The sequence below is a fragment of the Schistocerca gregaria genome, chromosome 4 (assembly GCF_023897955.1).
Source record: "Schistocerca gregaria isolate iqSchGreg1 chromosome 4, iqSchGreg1.2, whole genome shotgun sequence".
Lineage (NCBI taxonomy): Eukaryota > Metazoa > Arthropoda > Insecta > Orthoptera > Acrididae > Schistocerca > Schistocerca gregaria.
Genome location: NC_064923.1, coordinates 302,577,451 through 302,601,417, shown reverse-complemented (window position 1 = coordinate 302,601,417; position 23,967 = coordinate 302,577,451). Strand labels below are relative to the sequence as shown.

Below are 23,967 nucleotides of genomic sequence, written 5' to 3'. Positions count from 1 at the left end.
CATTTGACGTGCAGTATGGAGGAGCAATTTTCTAAACCCAGATTTACACTTTCCGTTGTATCTGTAAATAGCATAAGGCGATTGCCACAATGACTATTTTGAAAAATCAGCGGCGACTTACCTGCTCTGTTGCCAATGATTTCATTATAGACGGGGAATCAAACCTCAATAATCCTGGTCTTTGTCTTCAATATTTCTTCAGCACAAGCACACCGGACAAAAAATTAATTCCTTTGAGAAGATGTCATGGCAGTACCGTTTAGTACCGCCTGTACTCTTAAAACGAGCTTATCTGGCGAATTAGAGAGTCCAGAGTTCTTCCAGTGTATCGTGCCCAGATGAAGTCACCCATTCATGATTAGATCGTTTAGAGCCGCCATGTTGGGAGGATGTTGATTGCTACGTTTCAACCGGTTCAAAATAAAGCCAGACGTCTTCTGTGGAATAAACGTCGGATGTTTTAGCGGGCCAGCAGAAGTGCGATAGAGCCACCCAGTATTCGTCAAACCAGGGAAGAGCCCTGTGAACGTGCTGGTTGCTCTCATTGAGGATACTAATCGGGAAGGTGTAAGAAATGGCCGCATATGGTCAGCGAGAATGTTGAAATAACCCAGATCATGTTCACGGTAACCTGAATAAGTTGGATAAGGTCAGCTCCCAAAACATCACAGTGCAACCTCTGGCTTGAACCAATCCCTCCACACACTGCGAGTTAAATTCTTTTTGGGGCATCGGTTCACTCAACGTCTCGTACGCTTTGAAACATAATAGTTGCGAATGGTACACCACTCCTTGTACACACACTGTACATTCCACGCTGATATAACAAGGCTCAGTGATAAAGAGCTGGGCTACGGTTATCAGCAGATTCGTTGCGTCGTTTTGTCGCAACATTTCTACAAGTTTCCTACTCATCATCTTCAGGATTAATGTTGCGTCAACTCTTCGCCACGATTCGCCTGACAACCCGAGAGAATTTCATCAACGAGATAACCTGCATCCCCATTTATGGACTCAGAGATCTCGAGCTCAATCCCCAGTCAGTACTAAGATTTTTATCTATCCTTCATCATTTTTTCGTCTCTGGAAATATTTGTTGATGTGAGAAAATTCGGAATTGCAGCATGGAACGGAGCCCACGTTAACCATTAGATTCACCTACAATTGACTGACAATGGGAAGGTCTGTTAAGTGGATCACCCATTTTCATCAAGTTTTGCAAGGATGTTCTATATGGGAAATAGAGGCACAACTGTTTCGGCTTTTTGTTAGGCACTCCCTAGCTTTTGAAAAATCGAGGTCAAAGCTGATGGAAAGTAGTAATTTCGATGCTATAGACACCGAACCATTGTCTAAAAACAAACATCGATAAGGGATCCGAAGTTAATAATGTTCGAGTTACTGACGCTTTTATGTTTTCACTCTGTAGCTAGGATACTCGTGATTCTATGCAAGGCCGGTGGGCAAGTGGTCAAGGCATTAGGCACCAAACTGATAGTCCGTGTTCGATTCTTGGTCGTGGCTTTTTTTCATTCAATATTTTTTCGGTGCATCTGATACTATTCTGATAATCGGAATACTTTTCCTTCCTTTCTTGAAGTAAAACATCTGAAGGTGTGATTAGTATTCAGATAAGTCTATATAATGAATTGACAATTATTTCCATCGTGATACATAGTACAAAAACAAACCTACAGTATATTATTGCATAATCCTAACTAATCGTCTCCTCGTAAGCCTTCTCGCAAACAATGAGGTGAAAGCTACCATAGAAATAAATATTTCTCGCACTATGTGCAACACGAGAAAGAAATCTCTCCGCTTTGACCTGTTATTCGGAACATTGTTCGTGAAAAACATTTCTGATTCACGTTCCTACTAACAAATCCGGATGCAAGCGTACAAAAGCATATCTTGAAAGACAGTTGGTTATGGACCAACGCATGAATTTTAATAACATCCGCTCTATCTTGTAATTCTCAGCTCTCCTGTAATTTCGTGTGATTCTGATGTCGTGCAATGAAATTCTTTACTTGTCGCAAAAAATAAACGTCACACAGTGTACAAAGGTTACGTTGGTATCACTTTCCCCGTGCAAGTCCGTTGATCATTGCTGTCTAGGAAAATATCTATCTTAGCGAGTTAGCATGTCATTTATCACTACGAAAACAACTGTCAGTACATTATTTAAACTTTTTTGTTATTAATTATACCTCCCGGTGTTTTACATTAAAAAAAGGCAAGGAAAGATATGCCCATTATCAGAATATTATCAGATACACCGAAGAAACATCGAACAAGGAATGAAGTAAAAAAAAAGCTGCGACTGATTTTCGAATACGGATCAACAGTTTTGTAGACTGCTCGACCACCAATCTCGCTTTGCCAGTCGCACAGAATGACAAATACTCTAGCTAATCATGAAAACTCAAAAACGTTAATAACCCGAACATTAGTAACTTCGGAGCAGAAATCATATTAATAAAAAACTTTTGTTTTTTCAGACGATCTTTCGATGTGTGACGTAGAAAATGCGATTTTTCGCCATCAACATTGACCTAGATTTTTTTCAAAAACTAGCAAAAAAGTTGAAATACATGTCTCTTCATTTTAAATACAGAACGTTCTTCCAAAACTTGATCAGAATCTGTGACCCACATGTCAGACCCTCCCCTTGCGAGTAAATCTAAGGAAAGCAAAGGCATACTAACTCCAACGAAGCCAAGTGTAATAATGCACCGTAGTGTACCAACCAACCTTCGGATTGATGACAGATTTGGCTTTTTCTTAACGAACACAATTGTTTCTTTCTATCATTCTCTCACGTCTCCACGCCGACCCATCTTAATCCGCTGGTAACATACGTCCGTGGTGAAGGTTGACGTGTCCACATGGTACCAGTTCTACGCAATCTTCTACGTTCCAAAGCGACCAGTAAGATCTTTTACGTTGGCTGACTAATGTTATGTCTCTGTAAGTCCATCTGTATACACATGGTTGAGGGATCTCGGCTGATAAATACAAAATGCCGAATAAAATACCTTCAGCCGTCCAAATTTCCAGTTATTATTTTATTTGAGCAACTAGTTTCAGCACTACTTGAGTCGTCAAGTGATGATCGAATGGATCACTGTGTCAAAAAACAAAACAAAAAAACCTACGGATTCCACTCACTGAACGCTGGCCCCTATTTTGACCGGACTGGAGGTGGGGTTCTTCCTACACGTCGGTTAGGGGGCCTCATGATGACGTAATACAGCGCTGAAACTGGTTGCTCAGATAAAGTAATAACTGGAAAATTAGACGGCTGAAGATGTTTTGCCAGCCGCAGTGGCCGAGCGGTTCTCGGCCCTTCAGTTTGGAACCGCGCAACCCCTACGGTCGCAGGTTCGAATCCTGCCTCGGGCATGGATGTGTGTGATGGCCTTAGGTTAGTTAGTTTTAAGTAGTTCTAAGTTTTAGGGGACTGATGACGTCAGATGTTAAGTCCCATAGTGCTCAGATCCATTTGGACAATTTGTAGGTCTTTTTATTCTGCTTTTTTAATATTATGTCTGGTGAGAAGCTAGACAGACAGCTCATAAACTAAGATCTTTTTTCCCTTATTTTAAGGCGCCTTCCGTGCATGGTTGAGTACTGTTAAGATCTCCAGATGTGTTTGTGGCCTGACTGTACAGCTGTGTCCGGCATGTGTTTGCAGGGCTACTCGTGCGTGGACCTGTTGAACGCGGGCATGCGCGACTCGGGCGTGTACTACCTGCAGATCCGGGGCACCACCTACTGGTTCCTCAAGGTCTACTGCGAGCAGGAGGTGGCCGACGGCGGCTGGACCGTGAGTATCGCCTCGCTCTCTGTCTGCCCGCCCTATAAAATATCGCCTCACTCAGCTCTTAATTGTCTTAGCTGGCGACGCGGCGCAAAAAAGCTGTACTTCAGAGGCCTTATGTCCCTACCAAACAAGACGTGCAAATTTTGATCGTATAAATATTAAAAGACGTTTTTGCGTGTTTTCACTGAAATATTATCTCTATCTGAGATGATGACCCTATTTAAAAAGCAAAAACGTGTCTGATAGTCGGATATTATGCATTGTGGTCCTGAGTTATCCGTTTATCCGGGGTTCTCCTGTGTCTGAATATTACGACCGCCTAGAGTTAAGATTAAACCGTAAACTCAAAAAAAATTATACATATTTATGGCCGCCAAAATTTCCATTAGCACTATAGAATTGCTGTTAAATCGTGGAAATTGCATGTAACATAGAAGCAAGAATTGTGCCTCCACATATAATGTATATTTTATAACGTGGTTTCCTAAAGCGTCAACTAGTTACAAAATTACCTGGTAATATTTTACGAGCTCACCTCTACTGCCGAGGCCACTAGCTAGCGTGTATTCGACCCAGGGTAGCCATTTTGATACCTGATGGCTCACTGAGTGATGACGTCCAGGCAGCTGGCTGTCGACGTGTCACGAGATATGCGTAGAATAATAGTGATATAGCATACCACTTGCAGTGTGAGAACGAACTGGAATATGTGTAGCGACAGCACTGGCGGCCAGATGTCACTGTACATGGTCCAGTACTTGTAGATGGTATGCTAGTGACTTTTCACCTAAATTCTCTTGGTTTCATGTTTTTAATTCTGAAGTCTGACCAATACCATATCATACTTCACGATTGTCTGATTTTAGGAATGATTTAGGAAAGGTAAAGGCATCAGAGATGCAATCTAAGAGGGGAAAATGCAAACTGAAGCCCGTATTAACACGGGAGTGAGAAAAGAATGCAGTCTTTCGCCACTGCTGTTCAGTCTGTACATCGTAGAATCAATGATGGAAGTAAAAGAAAAATTCAGCAGTGGAACTAAAATTCAGCTACAAAGGATATCAATTAAGAGTTTCACTGATGACATTGCTATCCCGAGTGAAACTGAAGAAGAATTATAGGACATATTGAATGTAATTAACAGTCTAACGAGGAGACACTATGGATGCAGAGTCATTCGAAGAGAGACTATGCTAATGAGAAGTAGTAGAAAACTAGGGACCACGAAATATCCGAAGTGAAGCAATTTTACTGTCTTGGAAGCATATAACATATGAAGCAAGGAGGACATAAAAAGCAGACTGGCACAGGAAAAAAGGGAGTTCCTGGACAAGTGTACTAGTATGAATTATCGATCTTAATCTACGGGAGAAATTTCTGAGTCTGGAGCACAGCATTGTGTGAATAGACTGTTGGAAAACCATAAAAGTGTGGATTGCAGAATAGTTATGAGGATTAGATGAAACAGGAGGACCGTAGCGTTTGAGATGTGGTTTTGTAGGATAATGTTCATAATTAAGTGGACTAATAAGTAATGAGAAGGTTACCTGCATAATCGACGAGGAGGGGAACACGTAGAAAAGACTGGCATGAAGAAGGGATAGTGTGATAGGGTACCATTTAAGACAACAAAGAATAATCTCCATGCTACTTGCGGGATCTGTAGAGCGTAAGAATTGTTGGAGGACATTGAGACTTGAATATTTCCAATGAACAGTAGGGGACGTAGGTCGCAAGTGCTACTTTTAGATGAAGAGACTGAGATAGGAGTGGAATTGGTGGCGGTCCGCATCATACCAATCAGAAGGCTGATAGCGAAAAAAAAGTGAATGCTTGACCTCGAACGAAAGTGTGCAAATTTTGATGTATTACACACCTAAAACATTTGAAAAGGGCTTCGCAGGCGAAACTGTACGATGTTGAAATCAAAATAAAGGACTGTTTCAATACATAAAATAGCAGCCAGTCTGGATAAAGGTTATCATTCGGATAAATTGTGGTGGCTATCATCCCTTGTGCTGGTGGAAAAGAAAAGATGCCGTTGCATAATGTGCAGTACTTGGCCACCAGTTCTCCACTGTTTTCCGCAACAAAACAAAAAAAAAAAACAAAAAAAAATGGAGAACAATGCACAGATTTCCTAAATGCTTTTACCTCATTACCGTTAACCGAACTTTCCCCTCGATGCTTGAACACAACATAAAGACAATATTAAATAGGAAACGCTTTCGTGGAGTTCTTATTTTGTTGAACACCAAGAAAGTGTTTCCCATTCAATTTTACAGTAAGCGTGATCTGTAATGTTAATACAGCGGCCATAAGTATACAAGTATACCCCACTGTCGGTGCACTCCCGAGATAAGAAATATGGCAGTAGCATTCATTGTGTGCATCAGAGTATGTTTCCGCCTTACATATAAAAATTTCATTTCAAATTTCCATACTTAAAATGCCTGTTTCTGTTCACAGTCACGCTATCTTTGCAGCTATTGCCTCTAACTCCGCAGTGCGAATGAAGATCCCTGAAAGCTAGCAGCGCTTTTGCCAGATTTCAAGCGCTAAGTGCGTAAGGCTGCCACAACACTGATTGAAGGCCATTCCTGCCTAACACCGCAGCAACACTGAGACGTTGCCTTAGAAATGTAAACTACACTTTCATCTTAGCCAAAAAGCTGAGAGTCTATTAGAATAGTAAACAAATCTACATTACCTGATACTGTGGCATTCATCCCCCATTTCAGCACTCGTTTTGTGCAGTTTTATCGTGCGTTTTGTGAAGGCTCAGGCTGCTGAAAGATAGAGAGCAGGCAAGATCAGTGAACTACCCCACAAATGACAGATGGCCGGAGAGCATGAGAACGAAGCCGATTCTTGGCGAAGTGTGCATAGAAATCTGCGATTCACGCGTCAGCATTGGCACCAAGAACGTAACTTTGATTATTTATGTGCACGGTTTGATCATGCAGAGTGCTAACTATGCTGATGATGGTATCCACACTTACGGCTTCCCAGTTTTGATTTCAGTAGCTCTAATTGCACACTGAGAGCTTAGTTAAGGATTTCATTAAATGTCAGAATATATAACTTTGGATTGAACCGACCAATCATGAGCACGCCCGAAGGAGGGGAGGGGGAGGGGGGGGGGTCAGGCGCGGAACTGTGGGCTAGCTCACTACACGGTCTGCGACTAGTTTTCTGAGAGACAAAACTTACGTACGGAGGACGTTATGTTGTTTAGCGTTGAAGTGAATTGTTAATTAAAACTGCCTCGGGAACATTTATGAGCGTTTATATACGTCAACAGACTCATATTATGACAGTTGTTACATACAAGTGGTAATTATACTGGCTCATAGAAAATGTTCATTATAACATCGTTTGCAGGTTTTGAGACTGAAGTAATGACAAAATCACACGGCATCCCATTATTTATAAGTTTTTTATCTTAGTGTCGAAATATTCCAACACGTTATTCCAAAGATTTACTGTTTAATGCTTGCACGTTAAGATCTGCAGTCGGCGGAGAAGAGATCGAACGGGCACACCGAGACGTGCATAGAAGAGATGGGGTAAGCATACTTCTTCCAAGTCACGCTAGGAGACTATCAGGGGAAAATTTTCCTCCCGAAATGCTCACCATAGCCCTCCACACGCAACAATCCGGAAAGACCTACTTGCGCTCTTAGTATATCCGAATCAATAATGTGTTACGACAAGAACGTTCTACAGGGTGTGCCAAACTGATATGTTCAAATTAATACAGAAGACAGAGAACATCAAAACACATATATTTAATTATGGTACTTATAGTCCCTGACGACAGTTTCTGATGCTAAGGACGATTTACACAGAAGGTAGTCTAGCACGCTAATTACAGCAGTGCCATCCACAGGAACTGCTGGAATACGCGACCATTGGCCTATATGCACGTATTACATCGTCGTCGGACCATTGACTGTTGTGTGTGTTCGATGATTTTTCTTATGTCGGCAGTCTTACCAAGAGCTATGGAAATTCTAGCGACAAGGTATTCTTCTGTTTCCACAACGGCTTCACACATCAACTGAGGTGACCTGGATGGCCAGGCCACAGGGCCACGTCGGCCAATCCATCGTTGCCGAAGTTGGCTCTTAGACGATTCCTCACAGCAGTTCTGAAATGGGCTGGCGTCCTAGTGTGCTGCCTCTGCCCAAATTTTCAGAGGTACGTCCTCCAATAGCTGTGCCAACAGATGTTCTACAAAGATTCCCCATCGTGCCGGAAATACATCCTTTGTCTAGCAGTCTAACATCCTCGAGCAGGTCTGGCAACACTTGTTCCACACAGATTCGATATCTACGTCCGTTGAGGCGGAATGGAAGAATATGTGGTCCGCTCAACAATGCCGGTTCACACATCAACACCAAATCTTTGTTGATGAGCACGAGGTCGAGTACCTCGTGGATTCCCATGTGCCCAAACACGCGAATTGTGGACATTTGAATTTCAGTGCACATTCCCAGTCAGTTAAACCGACACAACAGCTTTCCTCAGCATCTCGTAACAAAATGTTCCCTAACATTACAAGTTAACTTCAGAGACCATATGTTCCTTACCGAAATGCATTAATTTGAACGAACAGTTCCGGAACACCCTGCATATCTCATCCTAATTAGTTAGTTAGTTAGGAGGGGATAGGAACTGCTACAACAGGTCGCCGCAGACGTGCGAATCAACCGCGCCATCCCACATTAACTGTCACGGAACTACAGTGCCCTAGAAGTTCCTGTACTCTTATGTTAAACCATTATAATGTAAATTGGAGAACTCCCCTATAAAAGACTACGTATGTAGCAGATCTGTATGTACACCGTCGCATTTTAGGCAGAAATCTATGTGTCTCCATAATATCCTTCTTCACATTTTGTGCAGCGTCTCAGAAGCTATGCTTCGAAAGCCTCTATAATTTTGCGTCTACATCTACATCTACATTCATACTCCGCAAGCCACCCAACGGTGTGTGGCGGAGGGCACTTTACGTCATTAGTCCTGTACTGACGTGTGACTTGATTACTTCCCGATATTGTTCAAACACACCGAGTACAGTGGCCTCGAAGCTGTTCATCACGGACCTCCCACCCCCGAATACAGTGTTCTGGAGCTCCTTCCTGCTGAAAACACACATGATCACTGATGCATTTGTCTTCGAACTGAGGTATTAATCACATTTGCAACTTGTCCAAATAAGAATTTACATAAACTTCCAAAAAATAGGCATGAGAAAGGTATCACTTGATACGAGTATCCCAGCCCTTACCAATCACTGGGTGCACTCCGTCCCAACTCTTGCACATAATGGGAATTTTACGTAGACCAGCAAACTAAATTTCTCCTGCGTGAGCCGAGATGCATCTCACATTCGTCAGAAAGTAATATTCTTTACGGAGTCACGGTAATTGCAAATTGTACGAACAAAGCACAGCAGAATGTAACTGACTACTCCATGCTATTGACAGATAATTCGTTCAGAAACGTAGATCTAAATCCTTTCGTTTTCAAATCATTTTAATGCGTCATGCGTTGTTCATTGCGGTACTTGAAATTCAACTGCTCTTTTGCCATTGGATTTCATTGGTGACCGTTCAACTGACTGAGCAACGGTGAAAAGTCAAGAGGGGTATGGGGATTTCTCGGACGTCATCTATAGAACAGCACATTCGTGCCAGCCTCCCATGAAATGGCAGCTCGTGTCACAGATGTTGATACTCGTATGTTATATATCATATCACAGTATTAACTCAGTTTAATCTTTCAGGTTTTTTTTTCCTCTTCCATGTAGTCCGAATCCAACTATTTGGTTACACGTCTTGTCACTAGGTTTTTCTCAATGCAAAGAATGTGGTGTTCACTATCGCAGTATCTGCAGTAGAAGACTTCAAACGCGCATCAGCATTTCTCAGTAGTTCAGTATCCCTTTCCACATTGATTCTTCCAGACGATTCTCTTAAACTTTTGCCTATTATCATCAGTTAATTGTGAACTCTACATCTGGTCCTCAGTATGCCTTGCAATAACTTATTTTGCGGTCTCCCTGTCACCATGATGTAATCGAGCTGGAATCTTTCTGCGTATCCAGGCCGTTTCCATGTATATCTCGTTCTCTTGTTATTTTTGAATAGTTTATTCGCTGTTACTAGCTGAAATTTACTGCAGTACTCAGTTAGTCTTCCACCTCTCTCATTCGTACTGCTGAGCCCATATTCTCCCGTAACTGTTTCTTCTTTTTCCTCCCCCTTGGTTACAAGACTTTCATCTCCTTTTACATATTGTATTACTCATTCCGTGTCCTCACCTGTATCTCTCCATCAACTACTTGTGATGTCAGCACGTACCATATACCTGAATTATTGTTTTGCTGTCGATTCTGACGAAAAAGATACTATTACTGTTCACAGTATCTCACTCTCTGCGCAACCTTGTTACTCGTGACGAATCCTACTTCCGGTACATAACTTTCTGCTTCTGTTGATATTACGGAATACTCGCTTGAACAGAAAGCGTCATCTTTTTTCCATTTCGCTTCGCTAGCCGCTATATCTAGATTGAGCCTTTGCGTTTCGCTTTTTAGAATTTTTATTTTCCCTACCACATTCAGACTTGTGACAGCCAACTCTCCCTCATAGAATTTTAATGTTTAGTTGGTTATTCAGTCTTTTTCTCGTGGTCACCTGCCATACAGCAGGCTCTTCTCAGCTGAATGAGACTAATCCAGAACGTATTTCCAGTTTAGAGACCATCACCAATCGTTTGCAGTTACAGGTCACATGTCCTGCTGATACACAAGTCTTAATGCAGTCGTTTCCACTGCAATCTGCATACTCAAGACGTTGACCATTTCTGATTCTTCGGTCTTTTAAGGGTAGTTTCCCACTCCACGGGCGAGAGGGTCCCGTGAAACTCTGTTCTCAGACCTGATCGTTGACTGAACGAGGTTGACTTCTTATGTCGAAAGTCCTCGGTTCCCATTGCTGATGATGTTCATTCAGAGCAGCCGCTAGGATTGAACTCTGGTCCAAGGACTTCTTGTTTATAAGCCAAAGGCGCTCTCCATAGAATATGACCGACTCTGTTGTATTAAAATGTGTTATGTTGTAGAGCTGAAACACACAGAGTAAATTGACCCTAGTATGTATGCATAGTCAATGCGATCTCATACTTTGCAGGCGACTGTGCTCCAGAAAGAAGGAAAGGTCGAATCGAAGTATGAAACAGGCACCGCCCTTGCGATGTGGTGAGGCACACCCACGAGAAGCCGCAACATATGGCATAGAGGATAGCAGGTGGTCGCCGACAGATGGCGTGTGCTGGACAAGGTTGAGCACCGGCGGCTGCAAGACGGACGCTTCAAGTTCCTGGGCCGTGAGAAGCGGGAGAAACGGATCGCGCGATTCATGTGACGCTAACTGCCACTGTCATACTAACATTCCTAACAGTGCCAGGTAACAGGCATTTAAATCGGCAGCTGCCGTCGCTCAAGGTTTGGGGCAAACCCATAGAGTAGCTGCGACCATATTCCCTCTCCAAAGAGCTGTCATGGGAAACTACCTCACACTCAGAGATGTGCACGAATGCAGATACCCGCAAATACATCCATAGATATCCAAAGTAATAGTGATTTTGTGGGTAAAACCCAGTTTCGTTGTGGATATCCAGAATAGTTATTACTTTGTAGACGGGGTCAATTACACGATTTCCCTCGATTCAACTTTACAGACGGCCGATAATAGCGATTACTACCGTTTAAGTCGTTATTATAATCCGAAATGTACGGATTACCACTATATTGTTTTGAATGTGCAGTATTCTGGGAAAGACAGATACGTTGCTCACATCTAATAGGTCTAACGATTGAGAAATTTTCCGCACAATTACGTGTACATTCAGCTTCCGTCGTACCAGCATCTGGGTTCTTCCTGTTTCGTTTACATTATCAGAGGCCACTTATGTAATTACCGAAAGCTGGCGCAAAGCGGCACTAAAGCTGTTCTATGACTCTCCATCCAGTGATGTCTTCAGTTCATCATTTGACCCCTGTTTGTGTATCACATACGACTTAAACAAGGTTCGTTATAAAATTAGTGATGCCACCAAAATTTCTCGAACATATTTTCAAGTACACGATGAAGAGCTTACTACATTGATAAGCGTAAACATTAAAATGATTTAACAATTTTATTAATTAACGTAAGGTGACCGTATTTTTAGAAATCGAAGGTGCAACCAGTTTTATTATTGTTCATTGCTCGGAATGGAATATTGCTCGGTAACTGCTATACGTCATTTGACCTTACAACAAATGTATAGTAGCCACCAAAAAGTAATATAACAAACATAACTTAAAACATTATCACATTCATAGTTGTTGTATAATTACTAGTATAATACACTTTGTCTTAAAAAGATAGTAAACAGGACACAAAAGATTTGGCCATTGCGTAGTTGGTTACAGTCTAACGGAAGTGAACAGTGAACAATGAACCTATTACCCGCTCAATACGTTCTGCAATACCCAAGCCAACGAAACACACATGAAGGCATTAGGGTTATCGCTAAGAACATCCAGCTCAGTAACACCATCTTCAGCGCAAGTATTATTGAAAGTCTCGAACGCATTATCAAGCAGGTGGTGAACGTATTTCATAATACGGCGCGACATGGTATGTTAGCTGAGGGATACAAAATTAACATAAAGTATAGACACTTTTGTAATGATATAAATATCAAAAAGTTATACTGCAAATTGAAACCTAACATAAACGAGAATTTGATTTGATTTCTGAAAACCAGAACATTTAGGCATCAAGCAGACGAAGACAAGGGGACTAGGCTCCAGAAATCGGAACAGTTCCGGCCGAATCAGGACACCTGGTCACTTTAACTAACGACATTTGGTTAACGAAATATATGGCTAACAGTTAACAATTAGTAACAAGAGTTAATTTGACTTCCAAATGTAATGGAAATATCTTGTTGAAACTTTCACAAATCCGTTTAAGGCAAGACAGAAAGTTGTATCTTAAGGAAGGTAATGAGAACGTGATAGATTTTACTGTACTAATACCTGGTCAGGACCGGACTCTACATTCTTAACCAGTGGAATGTTAATAGCGAGCTCCGACTTCAGCAGCGTACCCAATAATTTAATATGTATAGATACAAATCCGGATAAAAAGACTTACTGATGCAGATAAGGGAGTTGCTGCTGCGGTTGGAGTGTCCCGTACATATGTTTAATTTTTAACTATTATAATTGTAAATACAATATTGCTTGAGGGTTGTGTTTAGAAAAACCTCTTCCTTCATTTTGCAGTACGGCCAACAACCAGCAGTATTGTCCTAAATTCATCTGCAAGAATAATTCAGCAGATCCGTTTGGTTTAATTCAGCTGCCACGTGAGGATAAGTACAGCTAGTCTATCGAAGCAGTAGCGCATGTCCTTAAATTATTATTTGGGCGCTACATTAACACTCCAGCAAATATAGGTTAGTAGTGACGAAGAAAAGTAATAAGAAATTTTCTCTGTACCTTTTTGTTTTATTGATTGTAACTCAGCGTTCCGTCACATCAAATAAACATATTGGAAGCTTAAGTGCTGAATCGAAAATCCAGTCTTTTTGCTTAAAATAAGAGCAGTCCCTGGAGCGCCATAATTCGTACCACTCAGTAGTTCATCGCAACCTGTAACAGGGATGGCGAAAGATAAAGTTTCAAAATAAGACCCGCGTCATGGGCTCGGACCAGCAGTACAATGTCTTGGTCAATGAGGCTAGGATTCATACACACAGATGCAAAATTTCTTAAGAAATGGAATTTATTTCTCAATAATAAATTTTATAAATTCAAGCACAGATGAAATGCATACAAGGTGCAGATTCGGGCAGTATTTTTCTTATCCGAGCTGACCTCTGACGGAGAGAGTCTTATTTGTTACTTGTTACTGACACAGCTGTAAAATACTGGAGAAAACTCTGCTGCCGCATCGATTACGAACTAAACTCGTATACTCGACCATTCCCTGCCGTCATAAATATTTATCGCAGCATTTATCACATTGTTGACTGCGAATAAAAAGTACAATATCACCGCGGTGATTATGGCTGTTAATTCTATGAGTTTATTTCTGAAGACCAAGTAGTAAACACGTGCTACACCATAAAAAGGTATATAGGAGTTAATGTAAAGGGCGTAAAACCTGTAACACAGTGGACGTATCATTATAATTCCAGAAAATCCACTCATGTAAAAGGGTGGATGAATGTAAAAATATGAGAACTCTAAGAATGATGTTGCATTTCTAACGGATTGACTAGATTAACAAGAAGAAAAAAGAAACTGAAGACATGCTCTTTCGTTATCAGTGAGATTTTAAAGATGTTACTAGTAACCAATAGTGAATTCTGAGATTACACTTACTACTAGAAAGAAGAATTATAGTATCCTTCAGGTCCTGTGTAACTCGTTCTGAGATTCACATGACTGTAGGAAAGAAGACGTGTAGTTTATAACATCTCCAAGAAACAAGTTGTCGTGACAAAATTACAAAATACAGTAAGAGCATATGTTTGCGTTAAAAAGATTTCCAAATGATTATGCGTTATATAAACGTAATGTAAAGCTTCTTGGATGGCGAGGCAATGACAGTAGCATAAGAAATGTTCTCAAATGAGCAAATTTTTCGATGGGGGACGATAAAAGCGTTAAGATTTCCAGATGACCCATCAGGGGGACAACATCGATGACTTCATAACTCTCTTAAATGCAGGTGAATGTACAGTATTATTTAGAACAGTATTCAAGTAAAAGGTAAATAATGAAAAAATAATTAAGAGTAACAGGTGCATGGTTGGAATTCATGATACACAAGTATAAAAGTTGTGAGATATAATACGTTTAGAATCAAGGGTAAAGAGCTATACGATAAAAATGGTAAGGATACAGCCGACGAAATGAATAATTTCTATTGTTTAGTAGTCAGGGTAACACATTATCACCGAACAAAGATAATATACTGCGTAGGATAGTGAGGGAGAAAATTGATCTTTTCAAGAGACGGAATCTGGTGATCTCAATCATTGTTTCTGGAGTGTAACACTTGTAGAAGTTGACAGGAACACCTGATAATTTACTGTAGCAGAAATTTGAGATGTTTGAAATGTGGTACAACAGAACGATATCAAAAATTAAGACCGCACATAAAATACGAAATAAAAAACATAGTTAACGGATCGTGCAACGATAACAGTAATTAACTTACACTTATCAGGAAAAGGACTCCGTTTCTCGAACATAATTTCCGGCATACAGAATTTCTTGATTTATAGTGGAAGGCGTCAGTCGTAGATGAAATTATAGCATCTGCCGTTGATTACTAATGTCGTTGTTTGTAGTAGAAATGCAGAACTGGAGAGACTACGTTATTGCCTAAGAAACAGAAGATCGCTGTAAACTTACAAATGTTTATAATTTGGTAGACAGATGCAGGTGTCTGCTTCGAATGGAGTCTGAAACTATCGTTCTGATTCACATAAAAAAATGAGATGAAGTAAATACATCTACATGTATTAGTAAGGGCCGGTTATTCTAAACATCTACGATTATCATCACCTGAAGAAGAAAATATACATTTCTGATCATAAGTTACGAACAACAAGATAAGTTGATTGTGATATGTTGCAGGTGATTCAGCGGCGAGATGACTTCGGAGAGCCGCGAGAAAGTTTCAACCGTGATTGGGCTGACTACAAGAATGGCTTTGGCGACCCGGCCAGGGAACTCTGGCTTGGCAACGAGAACATTTACATGCTCACCAACAATGAGGACTACGTACTGCGAGTCGAGCTGGAGGACTTTGAAGGCAACAAGAGGTAGCGCTCAACACTCTGTTTACGTCCTGCTCATAACAAAATCCACCTCACTGTATCTGCGTGTTTTTGCGGTGTAAGCGTCCATGTTATTGTTCATCTTTATCGAAAAGCTGTAACTACAGCTATTCTGCACTTAACCATAGACTACGCACTACCTATCACAATGAGAATAATATTCTCTTGTTTGTAAATATTATTAATTATTACATTACGATGACTAGCCTTCTGAATTTTTACAGTTGATTCTGTTTCCATCCATGTTAGTCAGCTGTTTAGTTTTTAATATAGAACTAAGTTCACTTGTCGTACTCCTATATAAAATGAACAGTGATAAGTAAATCAATGGCCAAAATTTAAAAATAGAAGCTCTTGAAAGATGTGTCTGACAATTTGACTTCAAGCTTTGTAGATATTCCCCACATCATAATGAAAAGTCACGCATGTGTGCAATATAAAAAGTAACAACTTAAGTGAAGAATATATATGTATCCCACACAATAAATGATATGTGTACCAAATTTGGTTGAAATCGGACGAGGAGAAGAATACATACAAGCTTACATAGATTAATACAGACATCCAGAATGAGATTTTCACTCTGCAGCGGAGTGTGCGCTGATATGAAACTTCCTGGCAGATTAAAACTGTGTGCCCGACCGAGACTCGAACTCGGGACCTTTGCCTTTAGCGGGCAAGTGCTCTACCAACTGAGCTACCGAAGCACGACTCACGTCCGGTACTCACAGCTTTACTTCTGCCAGTATCCGTCTCCTACCTTCCAAACTTTACAGAAGCTCTTCTGCGAAACTTGCAGAACTAGCACTCCTGAAAGAAAGGATACTGCGGAGACATGGCTTAGCCACAGCCTGGGGGATGTTTCCAGAATGAGATTTTCACTCTGCAGCGGAGTGTGCGCTGATATGAAACTTCCTGGCAGATTAAAACTGTGTGCCCGACCGAGACTCGAACTCGGGACCTTTGCCTTTTGCGGGCAAGTGCTCTACCAACTGAGCTACCGAAGTACGACTCACGTCCGGTACTCACAGCTTTACTTCTGCCAGTATCCGTCTCCTACCTTCCAAACTTTACAGAAGCTCTTCTGCGAAACTTGCAGAACTAGCACTCCTGAAAGAAAGGATACTGCGGAGACATGGCTTAGCCACAGCCTGGGGGATGTTTCCAGAATGAGATTTTCACTCTGCAGCGGAGTGTGCGCTGATATGAAACTTCCTGGCAGATTAAAACTGTGTGCCCGACCGAGACTCGAACTCGGGACCTTTGCCTTTTTAATCTGCCAGGAAGTTTCATATCAGCGCACACTCCGCTGCAGAGTGAAAATCTCATTCTGGAAACATCCCCCAGGCTGTGGCTAAGCCATGTCTCCGCAGTATCCTTTCTTTCAGGAGTGCTAGTTCTGCAAGTTTCGCAGAAGAGCTTCTGTAAAGTTTGGAAGGTAGGAGACGGATACTGGCAGAAGTAAAGCTGTGCGTACCGGACGTGAGTCGTGCTTCGGTAGCTCAGTTGGTAGAGCACTTGCCCGCGAAAGGCAAAGGTCCCGAATTCGAGTCTCGGACGGGCACACAGTTTTAATCTGCCAGGAAGTTTCATATCAGCGCACACTCCGCTGCAGAGTGAAAATCTCATTCTGGAAACATCCGCCAGGCTGTGGCTAAGCCATGTCTCCGCAGTATCCTTTCTTTCAGGTTGCTAGTTCTGCAAGTTTCGCAGAAGAGCTTCTGTAAAGTTTGGAAGGTAGGAGACGGATACTGGCAGAAGTAAAGCTGTGAGTACCGGACGTGAGTCGTGCTTCGGTAGCTCAGTTGGTAGAGCACTTGCCCGCAAAAGGCAAAGGTCCCGAGTTCGAGTCTCGGTCGGGCACACAGTTTTAATCTGCCAGGAAGTTTCATATCAGCGCACACTCCGCTGCAGAGTGAAAATCTCATTCTGGAAACATCCCCCAGGCTGTGGCTAAGCCATGTCTCCGCAGTATCCTTTCTTTCAGGAGTGCTAGTTCTGCAAGTTTCGCAGAAGAAGTTCTGTAAAGTTTGGAAGGTAGGAGACAGATACTGGCAGAAGTAAAGCTGTGAGTACCGGACGTGAGTCGTGCGTCGGTAGCTCAGTTGGTAGAGCACTTGCCCGCGAAAGCAAAGGTCCCGAGTTCGAGTCTCGGTCGGGCACACAGTTTTAATCTGCCAGGAAGTTTCATATCAGCGCACACTCCGCTGCAGAGTGAAAATCTCATTCTGGAAACATACCCCAGGCTGTGGCTAAGCCATGTCTCCACAGTATCCTTTCTTTCAGGAGTGCTAGTTCTGCAAGTTTCGCAGAAGAGCTTCTGTAAAGTTTGGAAGGTAGGAGACGGATACTGGCAGAAGTAAAGCTGTGAGTACCGGACGTGAGTCGTGCTTCGGTAACTCAGTTGGTAGAGCACTTGTCCGCGAAAGGCAAAGGTCCCGAGTTCGTGTCTCGGTCGGGCACGCAGTTTTAATCTGCCAGGAAGTTTAATACAGACATCTTTGTAGCTTTCTCCCCACAGATTAGCTCACATACATATTCGACACATATATTGCACTCATTTCCTCGTCCTCTCCTCTGTGTCCACTTCTTTCTCCTTTCCCTTCCCTTGTCTCTCCGTCCTCTGTCCACCTCATACTCCCATATCTGTCCCTCTGTTCCTTCCCACTCTCTCTGTCTGTCCATCACCTCCTTTCCCTCTCATAATTTATCTCCTCTGTCCTCTATCTGACAATATCTTCCTTCCCCTTCCTCCATCCTCTCTCTGTCCATCTCCCTGGCCTTGTACATTTCCACTTGTCAAGTACCACTCTACACCTTCCATGTGCCTCCTGCATTTCCTCCACCCGTCTCTCTGTTCATTTCCTGCCTGCCGCTGTGGTCGAGCGGTTCTAGGCGCTTCAGTCTGGAGGTGCGCGGCTGCTACGTTGGCAGGTTCGAATCCTGCCTCAGGTCTGGATGTGTGTGAAGTCCTTAGGTTAGTTAGGTTTAAGTAGTTCTAAGTCTAGGGGACTGATGGCCTAAGATATTAAGTCCCATAGTGCTTAGCGCCATTTGAACCATTTTTGTTCATTTCTCCCTTTCTGTAACCATCTCCTCCTCCTCCCTCTCTCTGACCATGTTCTCCTCCACCCTCTCTCAGTCTGTCCCCTCTTTGTTCCTCTTTGTGTCCACCTCATCATCCTGTGCACTCTCTCTGCCATCTCCTCCTCCCCTCTTCTCTCTGGCCATTTCCACCTTCCTGCTCTCTCTGTCCATCTCATCCTCCCCATTTTCTCCCTTTGCCCATCTCCTTTGTCCCTTCCCTAACCATGTATTCCACCTCCTTCCCTCTGCCCATATTCTCATCCCCTTCGCTCTCCATCTCCTCCACTCCCTCACCCGTGTCCACCTGCCTGCTATTTCTTCACACATTCCACCTGGCTCCCTGTAGCTCCCCTCCTCCCCCCTCTCTATGGCCATCTCCTCCTCCCCTCTAGTCAATTGCTTCTCCACCCTGTCCATCCTCTCCTTGGATCTCTGTCTCTCTCATTCTTTCTCACACTCTCTCTATACATCTCCTCCTCTGTCCATCTCCACCTCCTTGCTCTCTCTGTCCATCTCGTCCTCCTCTCTTTGACCATCGCCTCATACCCACTATCACTTTCTCTCCATCTCCTCCTCCCATCCCTTCAGCCATCTTCACTGCACACTCTCTCTGACCAATATGTTCCTCCATCCTCCATGTCCTTATCCTCCTCTTCCTCCTCTCTGGCCATCCCCTCCCCTCTCTCTGGTCATTTCCTCCTCCCTTTGCACTCTTGCCAACTCCTCTGTCCCCTCCCTATCCATCCTCTCCTTGTGCCTCATTCCTTATCATCTTTTCCCACACTCTCTTTATTCATCTCCTCCTCCCCTCTGTCCACCTCCAACTCCATGCACTCTCTGTCCACCTCACCCTTCCTCCTCTTTCATAGTCCATATCCTCTCCCTCAACTCTCTCTGGTCAGGGGTGCCCATCCACATATGTAGGCTGTACAGGGCATTCCAATATTACCTGTACAATATACCTCTTGCGCATGGCAGCCTACACACTGGAGGTAGAAAAGCCATATTTTCCCATATTTCTGCTATTATGGGAGCTAGGATGTAGCGTCCACAATGCTAATTTTCATGAGCAAGCAGCATGTTTACCAAAAGAGGCTGTAATCGATCCATTGGTTTACGAGGGTATACTGAACATGCAAACAAACTTACTTACATAAATACATACATGTGTGCATGCTTCTTGCTTTATATAACTAAGGATAAGGATAGTATACTTTCTGAAGAACCCATCACATAGGGACTTACTCCATGCAGTCTATTAATCCATCTCCTCCTCCCTCCTCATTCTGTCCTTCCCTTATTCACCTCCCACCCTCTCAATATCTTCTTCCTCCTTCTCCTCCTCCTCCTCACTGTCACTGCACAGACGTGGCCGATCGTCCATATACTGCTTGCAACAAATTCCCATATTAACTACACAACATGCTAGTTTTCACGAAATTCAGTTGGGCAGGTAGAGAGTGGGGATGATGGACAGAGACAGAAGCAGGATGAGATGGACAGAGAGAGCAGGGAGGCGGAGATGGACAGTGGAGGAGATGAACAGAGAGAGTGTGGGAAGGATGAGAGGGATAGAGAAGAAAGGTTGGGATGGACAGAGAGATGGTGGAGAAGCATATGGTCAGAGTGAAGTGTTCTTCCTCATTTCACAGTAAGGAAGGACAACTTTTTCAACACCACCACGATAATAGGTAGGTGTTTTTACCCCAACACTGCTTCTTTCAAGACAGAAAGTGTCATGTGCATGATGCTTCGCTGACATCGCTCCAGTAGTTTAGGAGAAGAAGTGAAATATACATACATACTGTACGTACATCCTGGTTTTTAATATAAAGAGATATATATTTAAAAAATAAAATACAAACTGCCCATTTTCTATAGTACCATAGAACATTGAGAGTTTGTGTTCTCATTGCTAATCATGGAACTTCCCTACTAAGCAGTGACTGAAAAATCCGTCAAAATGAACCTTAGTTCAGTAGCTTACCGTTTTAAATTTGTGCTGTTCTTGCTGTAAACTTTCTTAATTCTCCTACATAGCTCATCTGAATTTCATATCATTATCAAACCACATTCATCGACTTCCCACTGTGTGACTTTGCTTTTCTTTTAAATAATCTGCAAGGATTAAGCACATACATAAAGAAATTCACCCAAACCTTCGTGTTGGTATGTGTTGTTTCTTTCTCTTCGAGTATCATTGACAAAACTAAATGTAAAATGCTCACAGGTACGCGCAGTATTCACACTTCAAGATATACTCGGAGGCCGAGTACTACAAGCTGGAGGTGGATGGTTACGAGGGCAACGCTGGCGACTCTCTCAACGACCCTTGGTACGGCAGCAACAACAGTCCCTTCTCCACGTACAACAGGTGAGCATTCCAGTCTACCCCAGTATGTGCAAGAATAGAAAAAGGGGCATTACTTACCAAACAGATCCGCATTTGTCTCAAGCTGAATCATTATCAGCTGCCGCTATTTTGTTTCGCATATCTAACACAATAAGCATTAGCGAAAATTTCTTCAGATTGCATTCCAGAAAAATATGCCTGTATATCGCTGTTTTATATTTGGTACACACAATGACGTGCCAAAACATCATTGCCGCTTTCTTAATTATGTGTTAGTCGACCTTTGGAAAGCAATACAACAGTGATTGTGTATGGCGCTGACTCGACAAGCTATTGTCACGTTTTCGAAGGTACGTACCGCTAGATGTCTATTCACAGGTGCATAACTCTCCTAAACTCTCATAACTTACGGGCGGAGTTGGCACCCGATAACGTCGCAAATGGGTTACATCGGCTTAAGATCGACGTCAGTTAGCTATCATCCTTCTAAAACCACTGTAACGTGATTTTGACCTTGACACACGGACATTTATCCTCCTGGAAGATGGCATTGCCGTCGGGTAAGATATCAAGCATGAAGAGATGTAGGTGTGCCGCAGTAATGTTCACTTGATCCATAGTTGTCGTGGTATTTCGATTACTACTATAGGCCCCATCAAACCCCAGACGAATGTCTCCCGTAGCATAATATAAGGGGCAGTCAAATGAAAACGAGACAGCCGGAAAAAAGTAAGTAAGCTGGTTATTATTTCAAAAGTAATCGCCATAACTGTTAATACATTTATTCACTGTGAGACAAGACGGTCAATACCTTAATGGAAAAACGTTTGCGGCTGCCTATAGAACCATAATTGTACCCAGGCATTGACCTCTTTATCCGAAGCAGATCGACGGCCATGAATTATTTCTTCACCGTCCACAAAAATATGGAAATCGGAGTAGGAGAGATGGGGTCTGTACGGAGGATGTGCAAGGGCTTTCCAGCGAAACTTCTGCAGCGCACAAAAAACAACCTTGGCAACATGTTCAATAAAAACAATACCAATCGCCGTTATATAGGTTTATTTCTAGGCAACCCGTTTCGACGTTACACTACGTCATCTTCAGGCCAAAACTGCTCCAATCCAGTAAGCTTTGTGTTACAAATATAGCAGTGCCTTTAACTGGTGTCTTAATAGCTATTACGGGCATACGTGCTCTTTGGACAACAGCCCGTAATAGCTATTAAGACACCAGTTAAAGGCACTGCTATATTTGTAACACGAAGGTTACTGGATTGAAGCAGTTTAGCGTGAAGATGACGTAGTGTAACGTCGAAACGGGTTGCCTAGAAATAAACCTATACAATGGCGATTGGTATTGTTTTTACTGAACATTGAACAGACGTAGTCCCATACTCTACCTGAAGGGGGAGTTACATTCATTTGGCAACGTGCAATCTCCACACGCCACGGGTGAGTACAAGTAGATAACCGCAAACTTTTTCCATGTTCACATTGGCTATCTTGTCACACAGTGGTATAAATGTATTAATAATTTTGGCGATAACTTTTGAAAAAACCATCTGTTGACTGCACCTTATATTTCCCATATCAGCTTCCGAATTTTGCGCGAAGCATATTTGGAGATACCGTTCACCTGGATGACGCGTAATCTGACATGGTCCTCGACATGGAGTAACAAGAAACGTGTTTCATTCGAACAGGCGAAATATTTTCGTTGATACACCTTCTACATCTACATACATACTCCACAAGCCGCCGAATGGTGCCTGGCCGAGCGTACCCTGTTCCACTACTTATCATTTATCTTCCTGTTTTACTCGCAAATACAGCGAAGGTAAAACGATTATATATTTACCTCCGTACGTTCCCTAATCTCTCTAATCTTATCTTCGAGGTCCTTAGAGAAATGCACGTTGGCAGCAGTAGAACCATTGTGCAGTCAGCCCCAAATGTCAATTCTCTAAATTTTCTCAGTGCTCCTCGAAAAGAACGTCACCTTACATCCAGTGATCCCCGTTTGAGGTGTCTAAGCATTTCCGTAATACTTGCCTCTTGCTTAGACCTACAGGTAACAAATCTAGCAGCCCGCCTCTGAATTGCTTCAGAGTCTTCCTGTAGTCCGACGTGGTTCGGATCCCAAACACTCTAACAATACTCAACAACGGGTCGGAAAAATGTGCTACATACAGTCTCCGTTACTGATGAAGCACACTTCCCTAAAATTTTCCCAATAAACCGAAGTCGACCATTTGACTTTCCTGCTGGAACCCTTACAGGCTCCTTCCATTTCGTATTGCTTTGCAACGTCATCCCTAGACATTTAATCGAAGTGACTGTGTCACACAGCATACTACTAGTGCTATACTCAAACATTATGGGTTTGTTTTTGTTACTCATTTCCATTAACTTACGTTTTTCTACGTTTAAAGCTAACTGCCATTCAACAGACAAACTAGAAATTTCGTCTAAGTCATCTTGTGCCCTTCTGCACTCACTCAACGACGAAACCTTCCCATACACCACAGCACCATCAGCAAACAGCCGCAGACTGCTGTTTACCCTGTCCGCCATGTAATTTATGTATAAAGGGTGTAAATTTTAAATTGACAAACCAGAATAACACTAAAAATAAGCTTCCCACAAAAAATGTGTAGAATCCGAAGTTGATTATTTTCGAGGGGGACATCTGCTGGTGCTAAAATTAGCCCGCCACCCCAGCCCCATGTGGGTGAAGTTGGAGGCAACTTTAAAATTTCAAATGGAACCCCCATTTT

At 42.4% G+C, this 23,967-nt stretch overlaps 1 protein-coding gene and 1 non-coding gene across 2 annotated transcripts in view; both read left to right on the top strand.

The window, feature by feature from the left end:
• LOC126267295 (uncharacterized) overlaps positions 1 to 23,967 on the top strand; it is a 552,396-nt gene that overhangs the window by 517,120 nt on the left and 11,309 nt on the right. Inside the window, exons 6-8 of the mRNA XM_049972371.1 lie at positions 3,701 to 3,832; positions 15,546 to 15,733; positions 21,066 to 21,209. Of these exons, the coding sequence (XP_049828328.1) occupies positions 3,701 to 3,832; positions 15,546 to 15,733; positions 21,066 to 21,209 (464 nt within the window). The remainder of the gene's footprint in view (positions 1 to 3,700; positions 3,833 to 15,545; positions 15,734 to 21,065; positions 21,210 to 23,967) is intronic.
• Positions 17,538 to 17,612, top strand: Trnal-caa (transfer RNA leucine (anticodon CAA)). Its single transcript has one exon. It is a non-coding gene; the product is annotated as a tRNA-Leu (tRNA).